Below are 10,867 nucleotides of genomic sequence, written 5' to 3' on the forward strand. Positions count from 1 at the left end.
CCTTCCTACCATTTTTCCAGTGTCTCCACAACTACTGATTAAAAGGCAAGACTGTGTTGAAGGCAACCAGACAGCTAATAAAAATATTTTAAACACAATATTTCCTTCATAAGTTATATAAAAAGATCCTACATCCAGAATCATTTGATGTGGATGCATTTGGGTTGGGTTTGTCGTTTTTAAGTCACATTGTAAACTGGTTCACACTGGAACTGCTTTTCAGAGTTGGGTAAAGGTTTGAGGTTTGCACCATTGCAGAAATGTACTAAGTTAAAAAAAAATAAAACAAAACCCAAACACTTTTAGAGACCGAAGTCAATATATCATTACATTAAGAAACGTTTAAAGGGTCCAAATGTCATTAAATAATTATAAATATTCTTTTAAAGTTATATGATGATTCATGTTAGCAAACAACCTCAAATCTTACACATTTATAATTTAAAACAAAAAAATTAAAAAAGAACATAGCCGAACACAAATACTATGTATACCATTTTGGCTCTAGTATATATATTGCCACTTTCATATTTTGCATAAGTAACAACATTTTGGTTTTTTTTGTTTTTAAAAGTTTTGGTTGTTATTTTTGGTTTTTGGCTAAAGGAAGGCAAAACGAATGGATACAAAAGCAAAAAGGAAAACCCTAGGGCTGTCTAGCCTAACTTGAAGACTCGTTTTCTTTAAGTACCCAAAAAACAAACCAAAAAAAGCAACGAACACAGAGAAGTTCCAACTGTTATCTGCAGCAAGGCTCGGACGGAGTTTTTTGAGTTTTCATCTGAATGTATCATGGCAAAACGGAAGCAACTTGATCTTTGCTTTCCTGTTTATGTGCACCAATACAAGCCAGTTGAATTGCACTACAGATGTGAAGAGGGTCCCATACGTTGTATGATTGCAACTGTATCTGGAGTTCATGGTTAGGGTTGTTGTTTCTCTTTTTTTTTTTAATTAAAAACCAAGAGGGAATGCAGCCTTTGCCTTGCATCACCATGCTTCTCCTGATAGCTGGGGAGTCCGTTCTCTCCTCATTGGCAAAAGAACTCACTAGTTATTACAACACTCTAGATCAAGGAAAAATAAAAAATAAAAAACCCAACAGAACAGGAAGGGGTGATTTTGTGTGTGTGTGTAAAAAGTACATTTTAAATATAAACCAAGGTAAAATGGTTCCAAGAAAAAAAAATAATATGTGCTTTGATCCACATAATCTGAAACATGGGCTGTGGTGTGTTGGTAACTCCTGTGTTATTTATGGCCATTATCATCCCATCTACACAGTTGCACATATCGGTAAAATCTCTTTTCTTTTTTTTTTTCCTAAAAAAAAGCGCGAAACACAAAAGCCAGGCACTTCATAGTTAGTCGACCGTTTGTTTGGTTTGGGTTGTTTTTTGTTTTGTTTTGTTTTGTTTTTGTTTTTGGCTCGCGGAGGTCGGGCCGGCTACGGAAGAAATCTCAGTACGGCCTCCAAACGGACTCATCCATTCTGCCACTAGAATTCAAGACGGTTGGGGAGCTGCTGTGGCTGCCATCTGCCTCCACACCGTCACTCTGGTTGGGCAAGTTAGGGTTTAAGAGCGTGCTGCCGTTGGACGTGGTGGTGCACGGAGGAAGCATCCTGGAGGGGGAGCGGTCCCCTCCCGGCACCATGGGGAACTGGTATGATCCTGACGAAGTGCCATAGTAGAGATATGGAGTGCTGCTGGTCTGGAAAGGTCCACTTTGGTTTTGGGAAGAGCCGGGGTAGGGTGGTGGTAGGTAGGTGTGGTAGTGAGTGGTTGCGGACATACCCAGTGACATGCCTGAGGTGACTGGCGGTGTATAGGTAAAGGTGGCTGGATAGTGCATTCGTGGGTTGGAGAAGCGGCTCTCAGTGAGGGATGAAATGCTTGTGAACTGCCTGGGATCTGAAAATGGGCCCAGCTCTGAAGCACCTAAAAAATTATAACAAAAGACGGGGGAAAACAATTCTGTAAATACCATTTTTTTGTACCAAGTGATGATAGAATTTTACTTCTCTAAGAAAACCCACTTCTTTTGGCCCCCAAGAGAACAGCAGATCATACCAATTAATACATTGCAAGGAACAGAGTCATCAACCTGTCTTCTACAAGCGCTGGGCCAAAGTCATCCCTGGTCTAACTCCACCGATGCCAATGGAGGGAGCAGCATTGCTAGCCTGAAAAGCGCTCAAAGGTCACAAGTCAGGCCGGAGGAAAGGAAAAAAAATCTCAAAAATTAAGAGACTGCAAAAGAGCCAAAAAGACAGAGGTGGATTTGGAGATGATTCGTCTCCTAGTTTCTGAGCTTTGAGGGTTACGTGTCTCTGGGTTTTTGCTACAGCCTCTCAAGAAACTCGGGTCACAAAATCTCAGTGCATAAAAAACTGAGATTCCCACCTCAGCACATGCTGCCGGGAGCTGGGGTTTTGAGAAAAGTAGAAATTACCTTGCAACTTGTAATAAAACTACAAGAGTTGGCAACACTGAGCTAGTTGCACCACTGACACCAGGGAAGTTACACCAGGGGTGACTAAGCATCACTTCTTGCCTTAAATCAATTTATCTAGGTGAGGATCTGCTCAGCTGCTTCTTATGGCTGCAAAATACTATTTGCTGCATCTGAAGGATGGGCGAAGCCACTGAGCTGATAGCAAAGATGTGAATTTCATTCTTCATTGCAGTCGATGGAAAATTACAAGCCCAGCACTCTTTTTGCCATTGACAAAAAAAGTTGTTCTCCTATGTAGTCTGTGCAGTATGGTTGGAAAAAAACAAAAAAGACCACACAGTTTACGGCTACTGTGAACGTCTGGATGGTAACACTGTGAATTGGAGTCTAACGCAAAACAGGGATGGGTAAACTCATTTTGTCTAATTTCTAATCCCACATCAAACACCCAAAGTTTCAGAGCAGAACTGGAAAGCAAACGTTAGTAGCTTGGTGATCTGCTTAAGAGACTGTGGGATGGACAGCAGGAGAAGAAAAAGACGGTGAAAACTCACATTGAGAGCCAGAAAAGTGGACAACAAAAAGGGTGTGGGAAAAGGCACAGGGAGAAAAAGCCTAATACAAGTACGGAGCAAGAGGGAGGCAAATGCATCAGCCAGTATGCACGAGGTACATGTAGAGCGTTTCAGAGAGAGCAAGCTGGAAAGAGCAGGGTATAAATAGAGGGGAAAAATCATGAAATCAAATGGGCTCTCCCTGGGCTTCCCGGGTGATACTTCTACAGCTTTGCAGTCCTCTAGATCCAAGGGTTCGCCCACCTCTTTGCCAATCTACCAAATCTGATTTACCTAAAAGGAAAATACGGCATCTTTTAGGTGCCAAACTGACGTGCTAAACACTGAAACACCCTGAGCATCCTCAACGTAAGATGCAGCAACGCTTTTCCTTCCAGCCAGGCATTGGATCTGACTCCCTGAACCTGCTGTGTAGAAGAAAGGTCCCTCCAGCCCTCCTGCCCTTGCTCCCTGTAGCACCCACAACAATGGCTGCTGTCATAAGCCATAGACTTAACGGCCCCTGCCACCGCGTGTGGCACATTTTGTAGTTTTTAGATCACTATTCCCTCCCGTTGTACTACCTGATTTAATCCACGCCTTCAACGATACCTAAAGGCAGCAGGGGGGCAAAGCTCAGGCGCAATGTGGGTTCAGGCTGGAGGACCTGGGCCACGGCCAGCCAGGTGTTTGAAACCGGGGACAATAATTCACCGACTCAAAAAGATATTGAGTACAGAGATTTAAATGGGCAGTAAAAGCCCATTTTAAACTCTGATGACAACGTGATTACTATTATCTTTATCTGGAACTGAATCAGTGACCTACGGGTGAATGGGTCTGTCTCCATCATCAACCCCTCCAACCACAGCCCTGTGGAATGCAATATAACTTGTACCTTTACAGCAAACACTCTACTACTTGATGCAACTTCTTTCGTTCCCAACTGCAAACAATAGCCAGAGGCAATACCACCCAGATTCAAAGCTGTAATATTTGGAACACTATCCTTTATATTGTGAACAGGTCTGATACGTATCTGGAAATATAAGGTTAGAACATAATTCCCCCAGCTGCTCAAAATACTGAATTTCAATCTGCTACCGCTTATGCTCCTCTTTTTTTTTATTATTGTTGTTACTGCAACTCTCCCAACAAGAACAGAGTTGCTCTTAGTTTACCCTGACAGACGCTAAACAAGACTTTCATATTCAAAGGTAGAATTGGTATGAGCGTAGGGGTGTAGAAAAACATTGGCATTTTTGGTTTCTTTGCAACCAATACTTTTTTTTTTCTTAATAACAAACTATCCACACCGTTTTATACATTAAAAGGCAATCTCCTTTTCAGGCCTGGATCCAAATATTATCTATAGGGGTACTGCCAAGAGATCACGTATGTGTCGAGTGACTGGGAATGTGCACACCACACGTAGGCAGTTCGAATGTGGGGTTACAGACCTCCTTACTAACCCCAGTAAATCCACACTTGTTTTGTTTTTACTGCTGCTTGTAAAGCACAATCCTGTTTACCCAAAGGCCAAATAACCATAACCCTTTCTTATCTCACTGATGGCTGTGTCTGCACGGCTCCTGCACACTCATTTCTCCAACCCCCCTTTTGCCCAAATGCCTTTTGCCGACTCCGTAACTCCCCGCACCAGGTGGCGATTTGTTCCCAGCCTTTTGTATCTCCACCACATAAAGGTATTTTTGGAGATCAGAAAAGGTCTTCTGTGATAAAGCCACCTCTAAAACTCAGCTTCTTGCTGTCCTCACCGTTACACGATCTCACTGATGCACTTTCACCCTCCTCCTCCTCCTCTCTCTGTGCTACCTCCTTGTGTTAATGCTGATTTTGGTTCTGACTTGGAAACACCAGATGCATTCTCATTTATGAATCTTTAGCTCTTTGCTGGTCTGGGAAGATAAACAGCTCTTCTGGGTACGGCACTCACCTTTGTATAGCTAGCTGCACACACATAGTGATATCAATCAGCAATATAGTAACATGACAGTGCAAGTAAGTAATTTATTCCTCTCCCCATCAGGATTAAAGATTTATGCTAATTTTTTCTCCATCAGAGCAAGAAAACAATTTGCATCTGTGAATTCCCACTCTCGTGATAGTTTCCATTAAACGTGTGAAGCACAGATCCTCTGCCCCATATTGTGGCCACAAGATTGTGAAACCACAATTTTGTGAAGAGAAGTGACTTTATTTTGTGCCATCAGAGAGAGAAATAGGGCAACAAGCACAGCAAGTGATCTTCTATCCCTATACAGTCTGATCAGCTCATTGTGCTTGACAATGCAAAAAAAAAGTATTTTTTTTAAAAAAAAACCTTTACATCTGAAAGAGCCCAAGTGAAACTCTTTTTAAATCTTCCAAGCTGATTCCTCCCTAACGTAACCTGGCACTCAAGCTTTCTGAGAGCTACACGTTTAGAACAGAGAAGTGGTCATGTTAATATGCCAATATATATGCTAACATCCTAGATTCAAGAATACTGCTCCAGTGTGTTTCATATTTAGAATAAGAACAATTAAAATTCCATGTGGTTTCACTTATTTTGATGCAGAAGCCTCATTAAAAACCCTAGACTTGGGCATTCGCCAGCAGCCGACTAAAACGGTTTTGCATTCGCGCTTAAAAACCAATTTTACCTGTTGCAGCTTTGCAGCTCTGCCGCTCACAGCGGAATGCGTACCGTGGGCATTTCTCTTTCTCAGTTTACAGATGCTAGCTAATGCCAGTTAATGCTCATTTCTCAATTAATAAGCTGTGCTTGTGGTTTGCAGAAAACAAGGCAACAAATTTCTGCCAGGTTTACAGCACTTTGGCCAATCGCTTCCAGTTTTTAAAGAACATAAAGTACCATGTGGATAGATTAACTCTTTGTGAGCATGGCAAGCTAACATCTGCTTTAAAGAGTTATGGGATAATTTTATAACTTACACATATTGCAATTTAGTTTGTCATTTTATGCTATAATGTCACTGCCAAAACCAAAGACCCCTTGGCTTATTCCATGTCTGACAGGGAAATTTGTAGCACACCGGGTCAATGCATAATTACTAGATGCAAGAAAACAGAGCGGTGCTGTATTCAAAAGTCACTCAAGGAAATTCAGTCACATACAGTTAAATACATTTACCAGTAGCGAAATGATTCACTTATGTTTTGGGGAACTTCAGTGTCAAGACATTTGCTGAAACAGATACTACATTTTGTGGTTTTTTGTTCAATAGTTTGATTCAGGCTGGGACACAGCACTAATTGATCTATTAAAACTGTTTTTTCCTTTCCTAACATCTACGTTTATGAATTATATGTGCAGCTTGGATTACTTACAGCTGATAATATCGCCTCATATGAAGCGTGCCCCACATTTCACATGGTGAGACAATTTTCAGTCTCTCACAGCTTTGCCAAACTTTAAATGTTCTGGCTGAAATTGTCCATGCTGGGCGTCTGTCTCAGGCTAAATTGTGATTTATGCATTTATTTGTTTTTAAAATTTCAGCTGAAACTCTTCTGCTGGGAAAAATATATTGTTTTACTAATCTTAAACTCAGAGGAGCCTTTCTTTGAAAAGCTGTACCAGTTCCATGCTTTGAAGTAAGGACTTGAACTTTGGAATAGGAGTGGCTTTTGTGTGAGACACATTGCCATGAAAATCCAGCCAAACATGAACAAATCATAAGCATTCTGCCTAAAAATGGGCAGAAGAGTCTGTGCCCCTGCAAAGACACTTGCCCAGAGATTGGAACGAAATCCAGGAGCCCTAAGTCCCAGCATTTTTTCTGCAAATATTGCTGCAACACGGGGACACCCCCCCATTCCCATGACAGTCCCCACTGGGAATCCATCCCTTCACTGGGATGGCAGAAGTCCGAGGAAGAGGAGCTGAACGATGGTCCACGCGGATGCTCGTAGGATATTGCAAAGGAAAAACTTGGGAAGGCAGGGTTACTTGGAGTTTGCTTTTTTTAGAAATCTGAAAAACTATAAACACAACTAGAGACAAACAAAAGGATATTATTAAAGTTACCATGTGAAGAGTGAGAAGTCTGGGGAATGCCAGCATTCCAGTTGCTTCTCCATAAGCACTACGATAACGCATTCGGCTACAGGAGAGGATGCCATTCCTTTTACTCGAACCCTCCTGCAGGCAGCACACAAGGTGAACTCCTCTGGAGAGGTATCACAGTTGAGGAATACAGAAGACTGATGTCTCTATATCCCCCAAATCCACTGCTGCAAAAAATCAGGAGCGAAGTGAACAAAGCGAGGGAGACCCTATCAATTCCTGAGCAAAGTGCATTTTATACGTTGTTTCTGCCACAGGTGAAATCTCTCCAAATCACATTTTTGCTCCTCTCTTTTTCTGTGCCCAGCAAAGACGTTTGGCTTCCGATCTGTACGTGTGCTAAACATTCACAGCTGCGGCTGCAGCCAACAGGAGCTCAGGTCTGAACATAAGGCTTAAGATAGGAAAAAATTCATGCTGTAGGCGACACACAGAAGGTGCACTGAGTTACAGGAGACCTCAGAGTACCTCAGTACTCTTTTTAAGGGAGTTCTTTCTTCCTTGGGAATATTGCACTGAAACAAAGTCTATACAAGTGCTACGGCAGAAATATCAGAGGAAAGCCCATCCAGAAATTAAGAATTCCTTCTTCAGAGCAGAATTTAATGCTCTGCAATAAGCACGGCCTGAGGAAATGCAGGGAACAAGAAGAAAACAAAATACTGAAGAGCTGCTCATTAAGTTAGCACTGTCCATCCTGTGCACTGAATGAGACACGAATCCCGTGGGAAAAGTATCATGTGATCCTGTAATTAAAATTCGTAATATAATGCATAAGCAGAACGAGGCTGATTCTGAGCTGCACAGGCAACGTAAGTACAGAGATTTCCCAATTTCTGAGCACTTAGTTTTGCAATCTTAAGGATTCTTTGCAATGTGTTTGGATGAGAGGGAGTGAGTATTTGCTAGCTGGATCTCCGTTTTCCCCCAAGTACCCTCCTGTATCTGGGGGAGAGCGTTATTTTACTCTTCATTCTGCTAAATTCTTGTCACCTGCCTGTGATAATAAGCGTTTAATGAATCACACACAGCATGATCCTTCTTCCAGGGAGACCTGACTCCCCAGAGGTGCTCTGCCAGCTTCCCTCTGGATGCTACCACAGGATGGAGCCTGGGATTGTAATTCCCAAGGATCCTGAACCACCTCCTCGTGCATCTGTTCCTTGCTTGTAGCTGTAAGGTCCTTGATCCTGCAAACCTACACTGGTGCTTTGTGCAGGAGCTCAGGGACATGCAGCCCCCGCAGAAATAATACATGGGGATGAGCGTGCGTGGTTTAGATACTTGCAATCATTTATCACAGGAAATGGTACTTTTTCAAATGCTTTTTCTCTCCCTTTAAATCAGAAAAAAAAAAAATAAAAAAACAAATAAAAAAACACTTTAGATAATTTTTTCCCCCAGGTTCCCCCCAAGCAGGTCTCCTGGCAAACAATGGCAGCAGAAAAGGTGTCAACTGCTCCCCCTCTTTTCCTTCACCTCAACAAGGTGTTAACTTCAAGGCCTAGTTGGGACCATTTAAACTCCAACATTATTAAGCACAGCAGTCTCACAAAAGTCGGGGAGGGAGGAAGGAAGGTCTCTTAACCCCTTCAGAGCCTCACGCGCAACACGCGAGAACCTAATTCGAGCGAAAACCTAATTCGAGTGCATCGCGTTGCCGTCCCTTGGTACCTCAGCTCACATGGAAAACTGCTCACTTGTGCCTTCTGGTTTTTAGGTAACAGGACTTTGGCACCTAAATACCACGGATTAATTTGCAGATAGGTGTTTTCACCGAATTTATGGCTCAGTACCTAAGCGCTTTGCTGGGAGAAACACCCCATAAATAACATAATTAGCAGCGACCATTAAAGTACCACTCGTGCAAATAAAGGAGAGCGTTTCTCCAGCAGAGCTGTTACATTGCTTAATGGCAAAATCGGGGTCTTTTTGCACCTCTCTGGTGTGGGCTCCAACATCACCCGCCCTGGTCCCTCGGCAGGACTTTTCTGCTGGATGAACTGTGCTGGAAGAAGATGATTTTCTTTAGGCACCTAAGTCTTGCTGGGTGATGCTACGTATCTAAAACCAGGTTGTTCTGCCTGCACCACAAGAGGTAGCTTACCTTCAATTTAGCAATATGAATAGGTAGAAATTCCTCCCATCTGTGGAAAAAAGCAACAACAAAACCCCTCCTAGATGGAGTGCTGGGAACAGAAGTGAAGCTGTGGAAGCATCGGTCATCACTGCCTCATTTACAGACGCTGCGTCTTGTGAAGCTTCACTTGTACAGGACTCGTAAATCTTTCTAACGAGAACCACAGGAGGAGGACAAATGGTCACATTACAGAAACACGTCCTTGGCTTGGGGTTGTCACCTGGCACCCATGGATGCCCGCTGGCCTGGTGTGACAGGGAGCCTCTGAACTTCTCCATCTTTGCTATCCAGTCTGTGACTTCAGCCTGGAGCTGTCACGAGTGAGTCAGGTGTGGAGGAGCTGGTAGTGTATCAACCCCTCCCCGACTTGTTTAAAATCTCAGGCCATTTACACGCTATGTTGGAAACAAAAAGTAAATAACGTTTCCTGGAAACAAGTCCAGCAGCTCCGCGAATCTGCGTGGCACGAACACGCGCGCAGGCGCCTATCGCTCTCCCTTCAGTTTTCCCCCATTTTTTCCTGCCTGACTTTCAGTCGCGGCCGCTTTTCGTCAGCCAAAATGCATCAGAAGGAGCGCTTGAGGCTCTCCTCGGATAGCACCCTCAGCGGCTTTGTACTCAGCGAGGGGGTGAAACCACCCGGCCGAAAGCTGCAACGCGTGCACGGCGACGGCAAGCGTCGGTACAAGTATCCTGTATAAACCCAGTGAATGAGAATATAATATACATTGGGGCTAGCAGTCTACTTTATTACTTTTTTTTTTTTTTCAGAAAAATGTGCCTTAACTATCCAGTATAAATATTTATTTCCAATGTTGTCATGAATTGTACTTTTCCACTGCATGCTAGCAACTCAGAAATACCATCTGATCCTCGAGTAGACACAAAGAAACTATGTTTTGCAGGGGTGGGGAGGAGGGGGGGAAGCCCTTGGCACTGCTCTGTAATTTCACCCTTTAAACAAAAAAATTTCCCTCCCCATCCAAATTTTCCCTTCCAATCTCTTTCAACTAAATACGCGTCCCTCCTGAGGACAGAGGATTCCTTGCTGGTTCTTGATTAAGAGTTTTTAAGAAGCCGGGAAGGAAGATATTCTTTGAAACTGGATCTAGTGTAGGATGGGAGCCAGCAGCACAGGACACCGTGTCTTTGAGAGAAGGCCACACACAGTGCCACTCCAGTCATATGACTTCTCTGTCACATCCTGAAGCCATTTCCAGCTCGTGTGCGAGTTTGTACTCCCATTTAGAAAAGGATGGGATATATTGGGAACACACATATGGAAACACTTTCAGGGAATCAGTTTCCATGAAATCCATAATAAGCCAAGTGGCTTCAGATGTGGCAGCGTGCCTCAGATTAGCCCAAAAAAAAAGAAAAAAAAAGAGAAATAGAGGGGAGAAAAGACAGAAAAAGGAGTAATCTACCCCTTCAGCCCTTATTACAGTTTCAAGGGGGGAAAAAAATAAATATAAAATAAATAAAAAAAATTAAAAACCACTGATGACTTATGGCTACCAAAACAGGAAGGCACAAAAAGAATACAAGGAATGAGAGTAGTCTTCCCTCCCCCAAATACTGGCCCTGCTATCAGCGTTCCCGCAGCTCCCGAAAAGCCCTCCC

The 10,867-nt window shown here is 43.0% G+C and overlaps 1 protein-coding gene across 1 annotated transcript in view; it reads right to left on the reverse strand.

The window, feature by feature from the left end:
• Positions 1–1,461: 1,461 nt before the first annotated feature.
• RUNX2 (runt-related transcription factor 2) overlaps positions 1,462–10,867 on the reverse strand; it is a gene marked incomplete at its 5' end in the record, with an annotated part of 35,348 nt that continues 25,942 nt past the window's right edge. The window contains one exon of the mRNA XM_009878318.1: positions 1,462–1,940. Within this exon, the coding sequence (XP_009876620.1) occupies positions 1,462–1,940 (479 nt within the window). The remainder of the gene's footprint in view (positions 1,941–10,867) is intronic.

Source organism: Apaloderma vittatum, unplaced genomic scaffold, assembly GCF_000703405.1.
Source record: "Apaloderma vittatum isolate BGI_N311 unplaced genomic scaffold, ASM70340v1 scaffold1801, whole genome shotgun sequence".
Taxonomy (NCBI): domain Eukaryota; kingdom Metazoa; phylum Chordata; class Aves; order Trogoniformes; family Trogonidae; genus Apaloderma; species Apaloderma vittatum.